This window comes from Hippoglossus hippoglossus, chromosome 10, assembly GCF_009819705.1.
Source record: "Hippoglossus hippoglossus isolate fHipHip1 chromosome 10, fHipHip1.pri, whole genome shotgun sequence".
Lineage (NCBI taxonomy): Eukaryota > Metazoa > Chordata > Actinopteri > Pleuronectiformes > Pleuronectidae > Hippoglossus > Hippoglossus hippoglossus.
Genome location: NC_047160.1, coordinates 21,309,616 through 21,332,442, shown reverse-complemented (window position 1 = coordinate 21,332,442; position 22,827 = coordinate 21,309,616). Strand labels below are relative to the sequence as shown.

Below are 22,827 nucleotides of genomic sequence, written 5' to 3'. Positions count from 1 at the left end.
CGAAATCTTTTTAAACTGAAGATGGAATTGTTTTGTTTTTTGAGCTGCAACTGTGATCATCTTTGGCAAATAGATAATGGGATTTAAGAAATGGGGGGGGAAATGAAGATAATCACATTATATTTCGTTAAGTGGGAGGGGGGGGGGGGGAGTGGAAAAGACCGAATAAATGAGGGAAGAGGGCCAGCTGGGGCTGAAAGTAGGTTAAAGGCCATAAGTACTATTCCAGTTCAGAGAGTGTGTGTGTGTGTGTGTGTGTGTGTGTGTGTGTGTGTGTGTAGGCTGGGGACTGGGTTACATTTTAAGGCAATATAAGACCTGAGACAGACATGGAACAGACGTCCTGATCCACAGCCAATTACTGACGTATGAGACATACGGCGCTAAACTTAGCTCCATCATAACCCACTGAAGTTAAAAAAGTTCACAGAAATAAGTTTAAAAAAGAATAAAGTAAGTTTATCTTCCAGTGAGAAAAATCTCTCCACTATTGAGATTAGCAATAAGAGCCCAGGCTGTTATTTACAGGAAACCTACCCAACAAGCAGCTGTGCATGGAGGGGAAAACTTTAGCTCCTCGTGTAGAAATAAAACCTCTCACATATAAACAGTTTAGAGTTTAATAAAAAATATAAAATGACCACATAGTTGTTTTTCCAAAGGTAACATTTTGTGTTCACCTCCCCTGAAACCTGCAGGGTGAAGTTCAAATTGTACCAGAGACCTTTTCCTGTCGGGTTTTATACTTTGCAAAACATTAATTTGCTCAGGTTACTTCCTGGCCAGCAAAATGCAATGAACCACACCCCCTTCACATTAATCACACACAGAAGATTTATGAAAATGAATCATTCACTGTACTAAAAGGAAAATCTTCCAATAAGAACAATTTGCCGAGAACAATCTGAAATCCTGTTTCACGTTCATGCACTGTGGTAAAATATATGTACATCTGTCTTTCTTTGCACAAGTCATTGGTGCAGCTACATCCAACCTGAAGATAGAACTTGTTTCTAAAGGGGTAAGGACAGATATGAAATTATATGCACTGGTATAATGCAGAGACTCTAAGAACAAGTTAAAAGAAGTAAAATGCAAAGACCGGCTCTTTATATTCATTCACAAGCATTAAAATGTAATGCAATTACATCAAGAAACCTCGTAAAGAACATGTTCAACTTTCAAGTTTTGCATTTTAGGTCCAAAATACATGAATAAAAGTGCAACATTTGCAGAAAACACAGAAATGCAGATGTTGAAACAGCTTCACCGTTTCATTCACGTCAACCTTTTTCCTGTGACATTTAACACACTGAAAAGTCTCCCCCCCCAAAAAAAACTACAGCTGCTGCAGGTGCTGTTAAACGTATGGGAGAAGTCGGAGGTCGGGGTCAATCTACTTATTCCGTCACTGTCAGGTTACAGCAGCGGAGACAAGTTAGCAATGTCCCCCTGAACGAGGCAGTGGCCGACATTTCAAGCCTCTCGTTTTTGGTGGCAAACCTTTATATTTAACGACACTTTACTGCCCTTAGCAAAATGGCCATCGTAAATGCATCCATTTGTATTGTAGGCGGGCATCTTCTGTGTTTGTGTGTGTGTGTGTGTGTGTGTGTGTGTGTGTGTGTGTGTGTGTGTGTGTGTGTGTGTGTGTGTGTGTGCATGCAGAGCACCGCGTGCCTTGCAGATAAGGCCAGACATAGCTGGTGCGAGATAAGAAGTAGTTAACACTCGAGTGTGTGTGGATGTTTGTGTGCATGAGGAGCCCCGACCGGTGTCCTCGACCTGACTTTTATCAGCGTTCTGGAGGCAGACACTGTTACACATTAACAGCAGTGAAAACACACACACAGACACACACACACACAGACGTGCTGTGGTGCCCTTCGGTGATAAAGCTACGAGGGTCTTTCATATTGACGTAACACATATAAAAGCAGGTGACTGATTTTATAAGCGCCTGAATAGATGGAGTTACTCTCGAGGCAGTTAAATAATTGTAGATAAGATATAAATCGGCTGGAGCGAAAAGAGAAAAGAGAAGAATAAATCAACAGCAGCAGAGACTTTTGTGTTGAGGGTTTAATTAAATTTGGTTTTATGATATTCGAACCATATAGGAGTAGGTCTCCTTCAAAAATGTTCACCTTGGCCTCAATGTGTGTTTTCTTTTTTCTTTTGCATCATTCATTCTAATAGAATGATGGTTTCATTACACAATATAGTAAAATATATTTCAGCCACAGCTTAAACTTGTCTGTTAACATAAACATCCATAAATAAGAAATGTCTAAGAGCAGGAAACGAACTGGGAACCTTCAGATTCCTGGACCTTCTGGTTGGCTGTGGTTCAGGAGGTGCAGCTACATTTTATAACAACCATGTACTAATTGGCAGAATTTTTGATGTTTGCTAAACATGACCTGTTAATCTCAGATGAGAGGGAACCTGGGGGAGGAGACTCTGAAGGAAGCTCTGTAACGTTCGGTGCTGTGACCCGTTCTTCATGCAGTCGAACGCAGAATAACTTTCTACTCCTAAATATATTCCGTGTACGTTCATGTGTTTTACCAAATTTGTTGTGTTTTTGGCAGCAATGTCCTTTTACTGGCATCAAGCCTGACAAAATGTAGCCACACTTTTGACCTCTTACATGCAATCAGGCTCAATTTATGTCTTTAAGTTCTGTAAGTTAAGTAAGTAAAACCTTATTTATGACAGCTTTTAAAAATCAGGATTACAAAGTGTCTCATAGTGAGAAAAAACGAATGAAGCACTTATAACAAACAAGCAAAGAAGACTGAAGAGTTAATTAGTTAATCAGTAATCAACACTTCTAAATCCATATTACACACTCGTTGTTGCATGTGATAACCCAGTCCTCCCTCTTTCGCCTCCCTCCATCCTCCTCCTGTATTTCCTCCTTCTCTCCTCCACCTGTGTTTTCTGGTTCACTGGGTGGAGAGTTAGACATTCCAAGCATGCATGTAACACACACACACACACAAACACACATGGACGCACACACGCACGCCCCCTCCCACATTCCACACCAATCCTCAGCCGTGACTAAGTCCATTTGTTCAGCTCAGGTCACTGTCTTTCCTTAGCCTACTGTGTGTGTGTGTGAGAGAGAGAGGGGATTAACGTGTGTGTGTGTGTGTGTGTGTGTGTGTGTGTGTGTGTGTGTGTGTGCGCGCGCAAATGCATGTGCTTAACCTACATCTCTTTTTGTTGACTGACGTACAAATCTCTCAGCAAAATGAAGACGCAACAACTCTACTGATGTTTTACTCAAACTTCAGATGAAGTCACCTATAACCCCTTCACATACGGCTCACACGGGACTGAACCTGCACATACATCATATATACACAAGTAAAAACTGAGGGAGTCAAAGCAGTGTTTCTTTCATTGACACCTGATGCCACCTGAGCGTCGATGAGGGGGATCCCACAGGTAAAATCCTTTCAGGTCCTATTAGATCCCTCAGATGTAGGAAACGTGTATGAAAGATGTTTGAAACTTTTAGCATGAGGATTTAATCTTGGATATTAAAACATGTTGAAGAGTTACACAGCTCCTTAAACTAATGATTGATTATGATCAGAGAAAATGTTTCAGTACATCATAAGATCATTGGATTTAAATTTATATATTAATTTATATTAACATTGTTTGTACTTTATGCACATTCAAGTCTCTCTTTAAACAGGATTCACCTGAATAAATAAAGATAATATAGACAAATTTGGGGAGTGAATAATAATCTCTCTGTGATACTAGCAAATCAAAGTAAAACCTGTAACAAAAATAAATCTTTATTATGTGAATAATTTCGGACGGTCTCAACTCAGTCTCATGAGTTTCATGTAAAAGCTGAGCACTGAAATAAAACCCAGTTTGAGAGACAAGTGTAAAAACTGCTTCGACACGTTGCTCACGTTTGCACATCTGGCTGATCGCTATGTGAAGTGGTGGATTGTTGGTTTTGGAAAGTGAGTAAATGTCTCCACACGATTCATGTAATTTCACCGCCAGAAGGTTTGTGAGGGACGAGGAGCCATTAAGACTCATCAAGAACAGAAAAAGTCTTGTTCATCCGTGTGAGAAGCAAAACGATTCAGTGGTTGAATCATTGCTTTTACAACATGTGTGTGTGTGTGTCACATGCGGAATTGGCAGAGATACACAAGGCAATCTGGGAACAGAGCCTGTGAAGTGTTGATTGACACACCACACACAGACACACACACACACACACACACACACACTCAAAAGCACACACACATTCACAGGCGATTCCAGAATACCGGCTGAAATGAATCAGTCATCATGTTACTTGTAGCTGTCAGTGTGGACTAATCTCTGCCTCAGTCTGCCTCCCTCATGTTCTCTTCAGCTCTTGCACTTGTTTTTTCCTCTCATCAGTCTGCACATGTGTCACTGTGTGTGTGTCACAATAAAAGAAAACGCAGACAACAACAATACGCTACTTTTTTTTAAATCAGTTTTAGGCGAAGTTGCTGGATCTTGCTGCTAGAATCTTTTTACCGTAACCTTTACGTCAAAATCTGATCCCAGGCTGCCTTGTGAGTTGATCTCTTTCTCAGCCAATCAAGTTTGATTAAGAACAGTGGGTGGTTCCCTAAAGCTGTTTTCAGACATGACCTACGGATACGAGAATTGGGTCCGGACTGAGTTTCACACACACCACAACATTTCTTGACATCTTCATCGGTGTCTTCTACGCGTGTGGCACCACGGAGATATTTGTTTTCTTGTGTTGCATCTATTGCGTGTTAGAAGCGTCATCAACCCCCCCCCAGGCGGAGAAAGTCTGCAGATAACCCGGAGGCTCTCACTCGGTCATGTACATTCACACACTCCTCCTGAGAAAGCGTGAAAGCAGCTAAGAGCTAAATCTGAGGCTCGGGCTCGGCCATCAAAATAAATCAGGAGGAAACATGTCAAGACTTTTTTGTTGTTGACACTATTACACAAGTCTTTATTAGATACACACAAACTGTGGACATGTGTATTAACAAGTGTTAAATCATATTACTTTCTACCACTGAGGACGACATGCAGTTGCCAGAATAAACCCCAAACTTTTTTCCTCTCAACTAAAACCAACCACAAGTAATCCAGTGTGGTTAAAGCTGCACACCTAAAGTCTGAAAGCTCGGCTGCACCACTGATCTGCGAGCTTTCCTCTCCCCCTCCTCCTCCGCCATTTTCCACCGTGTCCCACTGCCTTCCCTAAAGCTCCACCAACACAACAGTTAAATCCCAGAAAGCAGCACATAAGTACCTTTGTTAATTACGTGTGGAAGAATAGGCCCGTTGTATCCTGGTGTGATAACGGGGGCCAGCACAACAGAGGGATTACCTCCGGATAATACGTGCGCTGAGCTGACCAGTGTGATGAAGTGTAGTGCAGTGGGAAATAATTAACGCAGCTAACTGGTCTGCAGGCTGTACGTCAGCACCGTGTGTTACTGGCAGGGGTTTAACGTCCCGGGTTACTTCACCGCAGCTGTAACCGATATCTGCAGATACTCTGTTTTTGTAATTTTCTACAGATCTGGTCAATGTTTTTCCTGTTGCTTTGGGAAAAATGCAAGAAATGCCAGTCATGCCGTTCTGTGCTGCTTCTCAAATTATTAACAATAATCAACACAGGATGCTCTGTCTACTTTGGCTGCATGTGAAGTCCTGAAATAGTTGAATCACACTGTGTCCATGCACACTGTCTCCGTCTCCGGGAGGGGAACTGGTGGCTCTTGCCTGTTCGTCTATATGAGCTGAGATTCTACTGCGTTGGAGACACATTTAGAGCCAAAACTCAAAGTGCTTTACAGTGTGTGAAGCAAACAGTATCGTCAGATTCAGACCCGTGATTCGGAAAAGTAGTTACTCTTAAAATAAAACATTAAAAAAGGTATAAACCTCAGAAGAAGCAGCGGAGGAGGGATCCCTCTTCCAGGATGGACCAAGAAATAGATATATGCCCAAAAAAAATTAAGGCAACTAACGGCAAAGCCAAACCTTAAAAATCCAAGTTTCCAAAGTTAGATTTTAATCAACTATAAATCAAAATAACCACTTTTACAGAAAGATTCAACAAGTGTCCCTGTATGGACTGAGGACTAAATGTTAGAGGAGTGATAATGTTAATTGCACAGCAGCCACTTAATCAGAATGTGCGATTCAATAAGTGCTTTGTTGTTTGGTTATATGGTTTCTGTTGGTTTTTATGAAACTGCACATCGTGGGATGCAAGACAAATTTAGGAAGAATAACTGATAATAAAATGTAATCTTATCTTATTTCATCTCATCAGAAGGTCAAGTTGGCTTTGAACAATGATCCCCTCTTCCCCTCTATGGGATTGTGCATGTACAGAACAACTATAATACTTTTTGTCTTGCGATGGTGACAAACACAATGACATACAAACAGGTTATTGGACAGTGACAAAAATTACGTTCTATTTCATTTTGAAGGAAAGGAAAGATCAATAATCAGTAAATACCAGATGACAAGAATGCCCTTCTTTGGCCACACGGTCACATACACTGGTATATGTCCCCACCAGAGTTCCCACCCCCACAACTCTCACAGTCCTCTCACATTCCCCCTGAAGTATGGATTCCATGCTGACAGCTGGCACTGGGGAGAAAGAAGAGTGCATTTGTGTCTCCTCGTGTGTCGCGGTTTTCCACTCTGTGCCATGTTTAAAGTTTTTTTCTGATCTTGAAGGAAGACCAACCCAAAACAGTCTCTGAGCCCATTGTGTTCATTGATATAAAGTCGCTTTAAAACAGACTTTAAGTGGGTTTCCTGCTTTAGTGGAAAGGAAACAGCAGAGAACAACAAGAAAGAGACATAATATCGAGAAATTCCTGGAGCATAGCTTGTCAATCCTGTAATTTCATGCAAACTGATATATGTAAAACCTGCAACCACAAGATCAAGTAAAGGCTGTGTTCGTTTTGTGCAAGCAAACGTTTGAATTGAGACAAACAAGAACTCAAGTGTGTCAAACTACAGCAACAGCTTACAAAAAGTATTTCCTAAAGCCGCCTGCCTTAACATCCTGCCCCTGATCAGCCTCCACTTCCCGAGGTGGAAGGTCACCTGAGCGTCTCGTAAACAACCAATAGGACGAGAGCGTGGCTCACTGTCCATAACATGTCAATCACATTCGAGGCTCAGGTCACAATGGTGGTATTTTTAGGTTTTAGGGTTGGACGTGTGTGTGTCTGTCGGTCAGTCTATCACGGCCAATGACACACACACACACACACACACACACACACACACACACACACACACACACACACACACACACACACACACACACACACACACACACACACACACACACACACACACACACACACACACACACAGCTGCCCTGAGAACTGCATCACCTCCACCCCCTAACCGCCAACCCAACCCACACCCCCTCAACAGACCCAATCTGACAAGCTAAAGCCCAAAGAAAACATAGGGTCTACGTCTCCTGTCGCAGCGATCACCTTTCAGCATCTCATTTGTAACGCCATCAGGAATAACAGCTGGAGACTGTGTGTGTGCGTGTGTGTGTGTGTGTGTGTGTGTGTGTGTGTGTGTGTGTGTGTGTGTGTGTGTGTGTGTGTGTGTGTGTGTGTGTGTGGGGTAGGTGGGGTTCAGAAAAAACAGTTGGAAAGGGTCTGGCTGAAGGGCAGACAGGAGAGAGACAGAGAGAGAGAGAGAGAGGGAAACCAGCGGAGACAAAGAAAGTGGCAGAGGAATTAAACTGTCAGAGAGGGAGATAGAGAGCGACAAAGAGAACAGACAGATCAGAGAGGAGGTGAGATGTAAAGGCAGAACAGTACAGACAATTAGGTGACTGACACTCACACAGACCTCCCTGTAGACAGCTTTAACTCCATCTTTCCCACCTTTAAAAAAAATAGATCCCGGTGAACCATTGAGTGAAAAGTGGTGATTAACCAAAGTGACCTGGAACAGAATAACTTGCTCCTGGGCTTTTTTAAATTTGCTTTAATCTGCTCGGTTTTCTATAGTGACATGTTTCTTCTTTATTATGGACACTAATACTGCAGTACTTAAAGTTTACGGATATTCAAGATTCAAGACTCAAGAAACTTGTCGTCTTGTGTGTTGTGCCTATTTGACAAAGATTTACAAGGGAAATATAAATATACAAACAAGCAACTATATGATAAAATATAAATAAAGGAAGTATAAAGTGTAAATCAAGTTGCGTTATGAAATATCAGTTAACACAAGTCGAGGTGGGTGCAAAGAGCATCTCCAGTCATTTCTGTTATCTTCTTCACTCTCATTCTGGTGCCGGAGGTGTGTCAATTCTCTACTAACTAATACATCCCACTGTGATTAACCTTAAATATATCACTGGAAATCAAAAGCTCCACAAAAAAAAGCATTCTATTAAATGTTTTCTGAAATATTGTTCTACGCAATATTTGGTTTAAAAATAAAACCCTATTAGAGAACCAATATAAGTCATTAAGGCCAAAAGAGTTTGGATGTGTTAATTAGTGTGATTCTGTCACACATGACAATGAAGTGATTGACCTGAGGCAGAGTGAGACACAGGGATAAAGCAGTGAAAGCAGAGTGTGTGTTGTCCTGTGGGGTTCCTGGTGTGTTATTGCAGTCTCCTCTGGTGCGGGCATGTGCTTTCTCTGACCCCCCCCCCCCACACACACACATACACTGTCCCTGACCCCCCTCCCCTCCCCTGATCCACAGGCTGCCCTTTGACCTGCTGTGCTGTAGCACTGACCAAACATACCCCAAACCCACAGAGACCACAATACAGCACTGTGGCGCCACGACCCACACAATACAGCTCTATGTAGGAGAGAGGAGACACAAACGCTGGGGAGGAAAGAGTACGAGGAGGAACGGAGGAGAAAGACGAATGTGCAACATGTCATATCTCCTGCTTTAACAATAACATGACTATAAACCCTGCAAATATACTGTCATGAACATTACATATACTTTGCATATATATGTATGCATATATACTGTGTTTGCAGCTTCTATAACTCTTTCTCTAATGCCTTTAACTGTTAGTATAAACTCCTGTAGCCAAATATTGTTGCAACAGACAGAACCTTTCATTATTTGTGGACGTCCCAAAACCTTTAGAGTTAAAGCCTGAATCTCTATCTGTCTTGAGTTCAGTGTAATATCCTCCAGCTTAAATCAAGAGTGGAACCAGTTCGATAGAGAACATGTGATACTATCAGACAAGGCGGATGATTTTTAGTCTGTCTGAGGTTTAGGGTCACTCCCGTTTAGCCTCTTTCCTCGTCTCTCACCATTTCTCTCCAAAAAGCTTCTCTTTTGATATCCTATCTCCTCCTGTTTCTTTCTGCCGCTCCCCCCCCCACCTCCACAAACACACGTCACATCTTCACATCACCCCGACACACAGACAACCCCCACAGAGAGAGTCCAGACAACCCCATTACCACCCCACCATTAGCAATGTCAAAGCAAACGTTGACTTTATCTAAATGTGGGCTAATAGCCTCTAACATTAACAAGCCCTGTAAAGCAGAGGTAAAAAGTGGGGTGGGGGGGGGCGCTGGGCCTTAAGCCGACAAATTGGTTTCCTGCAAATGGCTTCATGTCAGTGCAGGTTAAATTCTAAGAGCACACAATGCACAATGATTACTTTTGCATAAAAATTGCAAATATAGGATGGAAGAGAAAACGGTTTTGGACGTCTTGGATTCATCATATCTCAAATATTTCATCCAAACCTCAAGTAAAACTTTAAAAAAAGGAGAAAGACATAGATTTAAAGTGAAAAGTTGCATTCTGGGGCATTCGGACGACAGCTCTTCTTGTGCAAATAGCCGGAGAGACAACATTTGGTCCTGACATTAGGATTTAACAAGAGGAACTCAGAGCTTCATCGGTGCTCTTTGAAGCTGCCCTTTGTCTGCTAATCACCACGTAATCAGCAGACACACACACGCATTGGAGATTTCAGCTTTTCTGTCATTTAAAAGACAAAAAGATTATCACCAGACAATAAAGATTAGGTTGGTCACCTAATAGAATGAGTCAACTACTGCACCTCCCAGTTAACAGGCAGAATTAAGAGTTTTATTTGATATGAGGTAAAAGGTATGAAAATGTTCTTTCTTGAAAATTCAGTATTGATCCTCATGCTTTGGTAAAATGGCTTTTCTGTGGAAAATGGAAACCTTAACGACGAATAACACCAGTAACGATGGAACCTGGATCCAGCAGCCAGATGCCCATCATCCCCATCAGGCCACATAGAGTCTATCAGTCTGTCAAATGGCGTTTACGATGGTTAGCTGTGATTTAGGACGCGTTGCATTGCTCAAACAAAGCAGAGCAGATTTACTGATGAGTGGGTCTGGTCACTACGAGGTAGTTTCAAGCATCTGTCTGTGGTATGCAGTCGTTTACTCTATGAGGAATCAAGATGCTGTTCTGCTCATCCACCTCTGTCTCCGTTCTCCACGTGGAGAGACGTGCAAATACTACTGTTACAAATATACTCAGTAAGATAATACTTTACTTTACTTTGTTTTCTATAGGAGAATACAACATAATATGGGTTTAATTTAAACATAGTATTGACATAATGTATCAAAAATGAAGCCTTTTTAGTAAACTACCACCAAGGCGAGCGCTTCCAACTGTGACGTCCTAAAAGTCTGAAACCCAAAGAATTTGAATCTACAAATGACAAAATAATGGTTCCACCTTCACAACTGTAAATATTTCCTCGTCTACAAGCTGCATGTTAGGATTCCGGTGGTTAGACAAAGCAAAGCCATTTGTACACATTAGTTTAGTTTGTGGGAACTTTGGAAACTTGCCCAGTTTGCTGATATTTCATTTACCAAACAATCAATTAAATCAGGATAATCAGTGAACAAGCAAAACTAATTATTAGCGGTAGCCCTCTTTTACTTTTCTGAAACATTTCAAGCTCTACTGTCGATCCGTTGTCCTCAGTGCCCGACGACAATTCTCTCCTACATATCATTGTTAGTGTTGGCCTGCTAATTACATTCCCCAGTCATGAGTGTGTGGGACAGGAGGTTGTTAAGTTACTGTGGTCTGTGTGTATGTGTGTATGTGTGTGTGTGTGTGTGTCTGTCTGTGTTTGTGTGTGCGCTTACATGTGTATAGTCATATTTATGGTTGTATACATTTCCAGCATCTGTGTGTGTGGTTGTTTACGCTCCCCACTGCCTCTCTGTGTGTGTCTCTCCTCCTGCTCCTCCATGTGCATCTCGGATTTGGCAGCGTCGGCGCAATGAAGATGCCTTTTTAATGTTTGTGGCCCTTTGACACTTCGTAGAACAACAAACAAAACCCTCTCATCTCCGCGTCTGTTCCTGTCCCTGCCTGCAGATAACGGGTGGTCTATAGAGCAAAATCACCTGGAAAACATTACATTTGTTTGGACAGAGCAGAGCATCAGGAAACCATGTAAACAACCCACCCTCATCAACTGATTTCTGGGTGTATCCTTTCTTTTCTCTGTCTGTTTCCAGGCAGAGTGGGTGGAGGAGGAAACTGAGAAAGATGTGAACAAGTCTTCAACATCACAGGTAAAAGCAGAGGAAACTAAACTCTACTGGAATCCTGAAAGGACGTCACTGGGGATAAAACCAATACTGGTTTCAATCCCAGATGGTTAGTTGTATGGTTTCGATCTTCAAGGTGTTTTGTTTCATACAGCATCAACCAAACGTAGCATAACATGGCGGAGGGACTGGTGGCCAATGGCAGCAGAGGAGCTCGTAGCGCTCTGGCCATGACCTGCAGCTGCATTTTCAATATCCAGAATCTGTAGATGTTGCTATTAAAGTTTCCTTTCTTTCTTTACAGGATTGAGACCCTCACATCTGTGCATTCAGTAGAAAGCTACAGCCAAGAGACACTTATCTTAGTTTGGCATAAAGACTGGAAATGATGATCAACACATTAAACTACATTTGTTTCTTATGCACAAAAGAAAACCCCAGCAGGTTGTTGTTATACGAGGGATTATGTGCATAAAGCAATGACGCAGAAAATCACTGCTCGGAGCCAAGAAATAGTCCCTCACATAACGGCCTGTAGCTGCCTGGAGGCTTGTTATCCTCCCTTAAATTAACCATCTCCTGGTGGCAGCTTCATATTTATCTCACAGACACAGAAGTGCAATCAAAGTTCTTTTCAGCCTCTCAGTAAGAAAGCAAATAAGCATCCTGAATACTTCCTGAAAGTATATTTTCCAAACGTGAACACAGTCATACGTCCAGAGCAGCAGGTATCCCAGAATGCACTGTGACTTTACTACCAGTGTTTGACCCCTGTACTCGAGCTCAGTGCAGTTCAACCCACAGAGGAGAATGCTAATCTCTCAGCTGCTCAGTCTCATGCTCAACTACACACACACAGACACACACACACACACGCAGACACACACACACAGGCCCCAGACACCAGTTCAAACAGTGCGGTTGTGTAAGCCTCTGGGGAGCAGTTTATGTGACATCTGCTGTAATAAAGGCATAAATGTTGCGTCTTCATCTATTTCTGTTTCTCTCTGTATATTGCTGGGCTTATCTCCGTCTGTCTCCCTTTCTGTGTCATGTCTGCGCCCTGTTGTTTCTCTCCTCTCTCTCCACCTGTATATCCTCTCTCTCTCTCTCTCTCTCTCTCTCTCTCTCTCTCTCTCTCTCTCTCTCTCTCTCTCTCTCTCTCTCTCTCTCTCTCTCTCTCTCTCCTCAGTTTTCTCTTTATCTCTGTGCCGTGCGGTCCAGCGAAACCCCTCAGCCGTTCCAAGGTTCCCTGCTTCCACTGGCCGATCAGCACTAACGGTGGAAAACTAAGTTCGCTGCCATCTAACGCTCAACTCCAAGGACACCCAGGGAAACGTAACTTCCAGTAACAGCCTTTAAAACTGTTCTCGGGGTCTATCAATTCATCTCAGTGCCACGCTGCTGCCATTCCACTGAAGCGAACCATACTTCTCATTTTAGAGACATAACTTCCTGGATATATACAATGGCTGCCTTATATTTACTGCAACCGAGCGCTCCGTGGAAAGAAAGCAGAAAAAGTTCATTTTTCAATTTTGAAATGTCCTGGATTGTCCTCTGATATTTCACGTTTCACTGTTCATTGTTTGTGCAGCTGCCCCGGAGCAAAACCCTTTCGCTGCAGTTTGCATATTCATCTGGGTGATCATCAAGTGACTGATGAACTGATTCTGTCTCTTCTGAGAGTGCAGTGGAGAAGGCAGCCATGTAAAAGTTTCAATATAATCAATCTGAAATTAAATTAGAATTTTGGTACTGAAGAATGGAAACTGTAATCACGACTAGATCTGAATGACTTTTCTATTCAGCTTCAATTAAGTGAATATGACTGTGGTGAGCGATCTAATCACTGGTTGAACTGCCAGTCCCGAACAAAATGATAAAATCTGCTTCCGCTTTGATTTGAGTTTCCTTTCTCTACACTAACATTTGGCCCACACCCTGCTGAGAGCCCGAGACACTCGCCCTGCTTCCTCGAGGCCGTTTTCTGGGGATCTTTAGTGTAAACAGTCTGATATATGCTCTGTTTTTGTCCTCCTGACAGTTACGGGGTTATTTACTGTATTCCAGCCATAGTGGGACGCTGCAGACTTGTGGTTTGTTCCTCAACATATATCGTTCTGGTGTCACAGAACAAAGCCTGTGACTACTTGTATGGTAAAGCTGCTCAGTGGCTTAAGGTCGATCACAGTGGTGGCACTTGGCAACTCCCACCACAGTTAAAGGTTATACAGTTCCACCGTGACCTTGTTAATGTGGGCCCCTGAACTAGTGCAAGCTTTTCTGAGGAATAAAGTGGAATTTGTGGCATTTTCTGCAACTTCTCAAGAAATAGCTTCAACATTTGGGATGTCATCTCCGCCTCAGAAGACAATCCTACAATCTTGTAATTTTATGTGGATTTAAAAGGAAAGAATTTGATGAAATTGGTTGATTTCATCTTTTAGGATTTAAAAAAACCTGTAACAATATACACAAGCGTGTGAAGGGGATAAGATGAATAGTTCTTGAGACGTGCGTTCCATAAAAAGACAGATTTATGGAATTAGTAGACGGATGATTCCTCTGTTGTACGATATTAGACTGTAAACAAGGGATGTCAAAGATGAGCTACAGAGAACAGATGACACGCTGCATTACTCCAAACCACAGATCCACAGAAACATGGTATGAACCTCAGGCACAAGATCAACTAAACATGCAAACGTGGAAACAAACAAAGCTTTTTTGTTTCATTTCTGCAAACTGATTTTCACAGTAACTTTGGTTAAATTGCTCAAACACTGATACTGGACTCTCACCAAGAGAAACAAACCAGGTCCAGGCTCTAACAAGATAAACTTCAGCTTCTAGTAGGTAAACAATGACATTTTGTTCCCCGTGTCCTTTTCACCCTCTCCTGTCCTTTCTCTCTCAGTCGCTCCTGTGATACACTTCCTCTCTACTTCCTTCTCTACTTCCTTTCCCCACTTCCCTTTTTTCTCTTTCATCATCCATTATAACTCCTGTCCTCCAATTGCCTTTATCCTCCATTTCTCTCCTCCACTCGTCCTTCCTCTCTCCTCCATTCTCCCACACTTCCAGTCCCTCTCTCTGCCCTGCTCAGTTGACGGACTGCAGGCAGTGAGGGGGAGGAAATGCTGTGGCATTGCACAGCAAACTTCCCTAATAGGCTAATCTAATCTCATCTCTTTGCGGTCTATGACCCTGTGTTTACTTTCAGCCCCGTGTCTGCACACAGGCTCGGCCTCGCCTCGCTGAATGCAGCTTTGTTCCCGCTGGAAACCCATCACTGGTGTGATCTGGGGAACGGGCACCGACTCTGTGACCGTCGGCCCATGATGCCTGCTGAGTGGGGATCGTTCTCATCTGCGTGCGGCTGTTGTTGTTGTTTGTTGTTATGATGTTAGTTAGCGTGCTGAGGGTACTGAGCTGTACATGATCCTAATCAACGACCTCCTCATGGGGTTGTTCAAATACTGAATACCGCTAAACAGAAAACTTACTGAAACCTGAAATGCTAAATTACACTCCACAGCACTGTTACTCATTGCTCGCTATACATATAACTTAAAAGTAATCTATGGCGACCATCAGTCTGTAGCAGCGGCGGCAGGGACTCATCATCACCACAACAGCCACGTTCACAACGACGACCACTGATTCTCCAGTTCATGGTTCTGTCGGCTGAGTCGAGCTCAACTGGACTGTGAATAAACAGCTGAACGGCTTCTTGTGCAGCAGCAGAACAGTCTCGGGTTCTGTTGGACCGAGTCCTGCAGCAGCTCTTCACCTAACTGCAGCTCACTTTTACAGTTTCAGAGAGAAAGGCTGCAACCAGCATCACCACAGGCCAAGAAAACAGCCCATTCCAAGCAGGCAGGTTTTGAAAGGGCACTAGTACTCGACGCAGTTATGGAATTCGTTCAAACAGGGCAGTATCCAGTGTTCTCAATCAATCAATCATTCAAATTCTATTTGTATAGCCAATATTCACATATCAAAATTTGTCTCATTGGCATCCTCTGTCCTTAACCCTCAACAAGAGAAAGGAAAAACTACCAAAAGAAGAGAGAGAGACTAGGGCTGTTGGATGGGTAAGTACTGGGTTAGTGTAGAAATTTAGCGTGATATATATAAAATATATATCTTATTTATACAGTATACTATAATATACAACATTTCCATATATTTGGACTTTTACTACATTCATATTGCTGACTTAGTATTGCATTGGCCGCATTATAAATCGTACGTTGTGTGGTGACAGATTTGAAGGCTTAAAAGGTCAGGGTGGCTTTTGGTGTTTGGTGCCAGATCCCCTGTAGACTCTGACCTGCCAACACGGCTCGTGTGGGAAAAACAAATTAGGATCACTGCTCGACAGCAAACAGGGCAGAATCTTTGCAAAATAACAAACATCACTTCCAGGTAGGATCGAGACGACCTGACAAGAGCAGGACGCTGCTGAATAACAAGTCAAAGTTCACAGACTAATCTAAAACAGTGAAGTTCATCCAAGGACACGTGTCTAATGTGTCAGTTAATAAAGTTGTCTCCAAAGCGTGGAACAGTTTCCGTTTTAAAAAGTGGTAGAAAAGACACAGTTGAAGTTTGTCCCCGAACTACTATTGTCTTCCCATCATGCTTCTGGCTTCAGACAGTCAGAGGAGTCAAACCACAATATTTAAAAACCACACTCTTTAAAAAAACAAACCTCCTGGGGTTGGAACAGCAGCAGCAACACAGCGAGGATCCAACAACTGAACATGACGCTTCAAATGTCAAACAAAGAAGGTTTTTGCAAGCACTGCAGAATAATGATACAGCCATTATTTTCACTGACAATATGATAATGACCGCCGTGCTCCGTGTCTCTGTTGAAATCAGTGCTTCTGTTACTCACCCCTGGCAGCAGCGGACATCAGGAGCAGCTTCAGAAACACGCACACCCAGAAAATCTCCATTTTGGTTGAATTTCTTTTAGGAAGACAGATGCTCAGACTCTTCAACCTGAGGGGGGAAATGAAATGAAGTCGCTTAATGAAGGATAACAGGTGAAATATCTGTATTTAGCAGAGACAGAGGAATCACCTCCCATCTTGAGGGAGTATTAAGATGACATGTCTGTGTATAAATCATCCCTTTATGATTTAAACAGCTGTATTGTTTGCTGTCACAGTGCGTTTTATTCCAGCCACACTCATTACTGCCCCATCTGATGGGGGCGTTTGATTAATTGCTGCCAAAATAGCTGCAAGCGCGATGGAATCAAAACATGATTTACTGCCGACTGGCTGACAGCTGGAGAGAATGTGAAACCTGCACATGCATATAATAACACATGTGCCTCTCATAATGAGTCGTCTCGGGTTTTAATACTTTTCAAGCTTCTCTGGACGAGTTTCAATCATTTAATTTGTCTTTTCAAACACTAACCAGCTTGAACTTTTAGGTACAGGACACATAGAAGCTCTCACTTACAAAATGTTGCGTTCTAACCTCCAGTTTTTTTGGTCTCGTGTTCGCTAAATATTTTCTCCTCCGCAGAAGAAACTGTCACCGAGTGGTCACCAGTATAAATCTGTCCCAACTCTTCTGAACAGCAGCGTGAGATCTTCCACGAGTACGAAACAATTTTCCCTCGCAGATTTATTCCGTCCACCTGTCCACATGTCTCCCCTTACAGAGGTTTTCATCTTTCCGCCACATAAATTCTTCCCTGAACCTTATGAGGTCTTATTTCTGTGCTTCACCTGCTGCGTCTCTGATCAGCATCTGTCAAAACCTCTGCGTCTCAGAAACACACTCACACATTACACAGTGTGGGATAATTGATATGTGACAAACAAGAGGAGAGTTTCTACCAACACACAGATTTATACTTGTGGAAAGCAGTTTACTGGTGTTCCTATGTTAATAGAGCAATCTTTATTCCATAAAATCCAAAGAGATGTCAAGCAACTAAAAGTTCAAAGTAAGACGCCTTTTTTAAAGCTGACTGATGAACCAAAACTGCAGATCTAATGAATCACTTGTTTAAAATCATTTACTTACAAGCCAAATAAAAAACCTTATTATAAAGCCTAAAGCTTTTTACCCAAACTGAAAGGCAAGTAAACATTCCCTGAATAAAACACTTTGTTCTAGGTTGATGTGTCTGGGCAATAAAACAACAATAAGAATGATCCCAACACAATTTTCCTCAATAGCTATATAACAAAATACTATATGTATATTGTGATTTATTGGTTTTCTTCAGAGTTTTAAAACTGTTTATCCAGTATCTGTCGTTCTCTGCCCATAAAGACGAGTTTAGAATCACAAGCTTCCCTCAGGAGTCTTTAAACTTAAGATATAATAATGTTACATTTATGGTCATAGTAAGTCAACATCGACTGATATGAAAATGTTTATCTTGATAATCTTCCAGTCGTATGAGCTTAAAACCCCTAAACGAAGTCAAAGTAAAGCTTGTGGATCCTGTTATGTTATAAAATGTACTAATGTATTTGCAGTAAATGTAAATAACAGCTTCAGTAGATTAATATCAACGAGGATTAATATGAATGTGACAAAAATGACACTTTAATATGTTAAAGTAAAAGGACAAATTACAATATATATAATAACAATTGTAAAAGTAATGAGATCAAATCCACTTTACTGTATAGACTCTATATTATTATATATATACTTATTTATTCAGAGATGAAGTCAGACTTACTGTTTCCCAGCAGAGATGAGATCTCCTCAGACCCGCACGTTTCTCATCCCGCACAAACACGCAATTCACCTCCTTCAAGTTCCTTTAGTAACGCGGGGGGAGAGATGCGCGTGTCACCGCAACACCGGACACTTCAGAAACCTTCCGAGGGTTCGTGGAAACTCACCGAGCGACCGAGGAGAGAGAGGAACGTGCAGCGGAGATAGAAACACAGTGAAAAGCTGAAGGTGAAAACACGTGAGTCCGCGCGCTGCAGTGTTTCTGAATGACGGCAGGAAAAGAGGAAGAGGAGTAAAAAGGTTTCTCCTCTGAGGACACAAGTTCCCCTCGCGGTGTAAAGACCCGGAGTCTGAATCCTCTGAGTCCGCGTCGCCTCCGGCTGCAGCGGCTGCGTCCGAACTTCAGCCGCAGGCGACAAAACAAAAAGTGACTCCGCCGGAACCGTCCCCACGGCGGAGCTCTGGACCAATCACAGCGCGGGCCAATCAGCCGGCGGGCCAATCAGAGGGCGGGAGGGCGCCGGACAAATTTGGAGCGGTTTAAGGAGGCGAGGAGGAGATAAGAGTCAGATCAGGTGAAGTCATGAGTTAGTGACTGGTGATGAAGTGAGGGATCCTTAAAGAGAAGCAGGAGGAGAGCTGCAGGGCTCATTCATTCATTCATTCATCTTCATCATCCTCTTCCTCTTCTTCTTCTTCCAGTCAGATCAGGTGAAATCATGAGTTAGTGACAGATGATGAAGTGAGGGATCCTTAAAGAGAAGCAGGAGGAGACCTGCAGGGTTCATTCATTCATTCATTCATTCATTCATTCATTCAGTTCTTTATCTTCTTCCTCTTCTTCTTCCAATCAGATCAGGTGAAAGCATGTGTTAGTGACTGATGATGAAGTGAGGGTTCCTTGAAGAGAACCAGGAGGAGAGTTGCAGGGCTCATTCATTCATTCATTCATTCAGTCCTTCATCTTCATCATCATCATCATCATCTTCCTCTTCTTCTTCTTCCAGTCAGATCAGGGGAAATCATGTGTTAGTGACAGATGATGAAGTGAGGGTTCCTTAAAGAGAAGCAGGAGGAGAGCTGCAGGGTAAATCCATTCGTTCATTCAGTCCTTCATTCAGTTATTTATCTTCTTCTTCATCATCATCATCATCATCATCTTCTACTTCTTCTTTTTCTTTTTCTTCCAGTAGTGGTAGTTCTGTAGTAGTGGTAATATTAAGAATGGTAGCGTAAATAAATACACAATGTAAGACAAATATTTTAGTTTTAATTATATTCTATTCATTCAACCTCAATCAAAGCCAGACCTATTTAAATGTTTTTAATTATTATTATTATTACTTTTATGTATTTTTAAATCGTTTTGTTTTTAATCGTGTATTCTTTGTTATTTATTTATTGATTAATTGATTCCTTCCTTCATTCATTCAACTTCAATCAAAGCCAGAACACTTTGATCTGATCCAGCAGTGCCTGCTCCAAGTTTTAACATGGACACTGTCACCTGGTGGCAAATAGACGTTATTACAGCGATGTGATATTTAAACTCCCACTCCATTCACAATGTTGGTGACATGAAGATGCTGCGTTGATAAGATCCTTATTAAATACTAGTTTGTAAGATGCTAGTTCAATACTAGTTTATAAGATGCTTATTAAATACTAGTTTGTAAGATGCTAGTTAAATACTAGTTGATAAGATGCTTATTAAATACTAGTAATAGGAGTTTTACCTTGTCTCAAACTAAAAAAGAAGCACTGTGTTGTCAACATATGATGATAAGATGTTAAGGTTCTTTACTCAGTGAAGACAGTGTGAGTCAACAAGACAAGTTTTAAATGTTATTAATCTTACGTGTGCTTTTCCTCTTTTCCTTCTACAAGATGTCTGTATAAAAAAGACCCATCACTGATCCATATGTTGATCTATCTTCTCCTCAGAGCTTCAGGCTGTTCACTCACTCATCTATAAACTGGAGACAAGAGATTTCTCACACACTGACATCTTAAATCATCATTAAGAACATTTCTTATAAAACATCTTTGTCATTCTACTCTAGTTTATTGTGGTTCACATTGCAGAGCTGCAGCGCCCTCTACTGGCCATGAGAAGAACAGCACCACCCTGCAGTGTTATTCTATTGACAGGAGAACCTGATACAACTTATAAAGCTTTATAAAACCTTATACACTGATCTTTTCTATATTGACTGACCTTCAATCTGTCTTGTTCTATTCATTGTATATTCAGCGTTGAGGTTCACGTTTGGTGATGGTGTGGATGGTGTGAAGTTCCCATTTTTAATTGACCTTAAAGTCATTAAACTCACTGGACACACAAGAAACAATGCAGCATACTTACTAATCATTAGATTATATTTAAAAATGCCTGAACTGAATTGTTTTAAAGTTTGTGGTAATGATGTGGAACAGTAGGTCAAAGTAAACAGGAAATCTGGCCCAGAGGTTTCATCCGTCCCCATTTTATCATCTGTTGAAGATAGGACAGGCGCACTTAATGTTATATTTACAAAAATGGTAAAGTTAGTATCAAAAAGTTGGTCCAATTATTAATAATAAATGTATCTGTGATGTCTCCATCTTTATTAAATGAGTGAAATCAGGTTTGTCTGAATGGGACTGAAGGACCTTACATGACATCCTGAACTCTGTATCAGCCGAACACGTCATTGGATGAAACCATGTCACATGATAATTTGGTTTAACTTTGATATACAGCAGAGTATTGTCTGTGGCTGCGTTCCAGTGCTATGGCTGTAACCACTGTGTTTTATTTCAGTGTCAGGAGGAGGCCGACCAAACTTCCCAGAAGCTGGGAGAAAATATCTGCAGATTTCTTAACGTTTGATGCGACACGGAACTAAATGTGTGACCGATTTAAAATAAAACAAGAGAAAATAAACAAATGTGAAAGTGCTGAAACGATTACTGGGATCAACGTGGAACAACACAATTATTCGAGGTTAAAAAGTGTAATGGGAGAAATTACAGCTTCAAAAGGTCACCAACGAGACATATGGTGTGTGACTGAATCTGTGTCTGTTAGATATGAAGCAGAGTCCAGCAGAGGGTTGACAAAGTTTAGCACAAATACTGGAAGCAGGGGAAACACTAAGTCTGTCTCTGTCTCTTCCAAAGCTCAATAATTAACTCAAAAATAAAAAGAATCCAAGTTTATTTTTGTAATGATCAAACAACAAGATAAAATGTGTTCATTTATAATTGGTTAAAGTCCTATACACCTTTCATCCTTTGAGGGTCGTGAGCTGGAGCCAATCCCAGCTGATACTGGGTGGGAAAGAGAGAGTGAGAGGTCACTAGAGGTCACTGCAGGCCGTGAGCAGTGTGTGTGTTACAGTGACACTAAGGATTCTGGGCAATATCGACCTGAGGGTTCATTCTGGTACAAGCTAAGTTACGACAGCTGTAGGATGCAATAGCTTGTTTGTGTTTCGTGAGAGCAAAAGTTTAATAAACGGTCGTGGCTCAACAGCATGAGCCAGTGAACTTCATCACACTCACCCATCAACCCAACGTGCAGCAGGAAGCTAATGTTCCCGGTGAAAACCACACAGACACACACTGGAGCACGTGAACCTTCCTGCTGGGAGGCCTCAGGAACAACCACTGCACCGACCTCCTTATTTATTCCACTAGATGGCAGCAGAGGATTATATCACTCATATACACATTTACACATCTGCACACACACACGCAAACACACACACACACACACACACACACACACACACACACACATACACACACACACACACACACACAGTCTTTCATGTTTCAAATACAGATGTAAATGTAAGAACATGCTTCTCTTCTTAAATGATCATGACAGATGGTGGGAATATGGGTGAATATGCTCCATTGCAATCCATGAACTGTGACAGGCAGCAGGCTGGAACAACTTCTGGTAAAGACCACTCTGGGTGTGAGTGTGTGTGTGTGTGTGTGTCTGTGTGTGTGTGTGTGTGTGTGTGTGTGTGTGTGTGTGTGTGTGTGTCAGGAGTGTAGTAACTCTGCCTTTAAGAAATTACGTTTATATCTAATCAACTTGCAACAGCAAATATATTCCAGACATAATTCTGGTAATAATATATTCAATAGATCTGTTTAACTTCTATAATTTAAACACACACATGCATTAATTACTGTTTTTCAACTTGTCATCTGATGAACCTCTCGTTATATTATGATTTACCTCTGTTTTACATTCTGCAGTTCACTGCCTCAAAGAAACTGATCATCAGAAGCCAGAAATGTTCTGTAAGTAAACTGAGAGAAGTCGTCAGCTGCGATCGTCACTTGTTTGAGAGGAGCTCGAGATCGTAACTCAAACTTGTGCAGAACATCCCCTGTCAGCGGCAGATTACACATTCTTATTCTCATACGTCCCGACTGTCGCCACAAAACTCCCACACTGAGAATGAA

At 41.8% G+C, this 22,827-nt stretch overlaps 1 protein-coding gene across 2 annotated transcripts in view; it reads right to left on the bottom strand.

Annotated features, from left to right (window-relative positions):
- fgfrl1a (fibroblast growth factor receptor like 1a) overlaps positions 1–18,790 on the bottom strand; it is a 70,038-nt gene extending 51,248 nt beyond the window's left edge. Inside the window, exons 1-2 of one of the 2 annotated variants that reach the window (XM_034597760.1) lie at positions 18,362–18,790; positions 16,541–16,647 (exon numbers count right to left, since the gene is read on the bottom strand). In XM_034597760.1, coding sequence (XP_034453651.1) covers positions 16,541–16,601 — 61 coding nt within the window. In that variant the 5' untranslated portion in view covers positions 16,602–16,647; positions 18,362–18,790. The remainder of the gene's footprint in view (positions 1–16,540; positions 16,648–18,361) is intronic. The other variant, XM_034597759.1, reaches the window with a different exon arrangement.
- Positions 18,791–22,827: the final 4,037 nt, after the last annotated feature.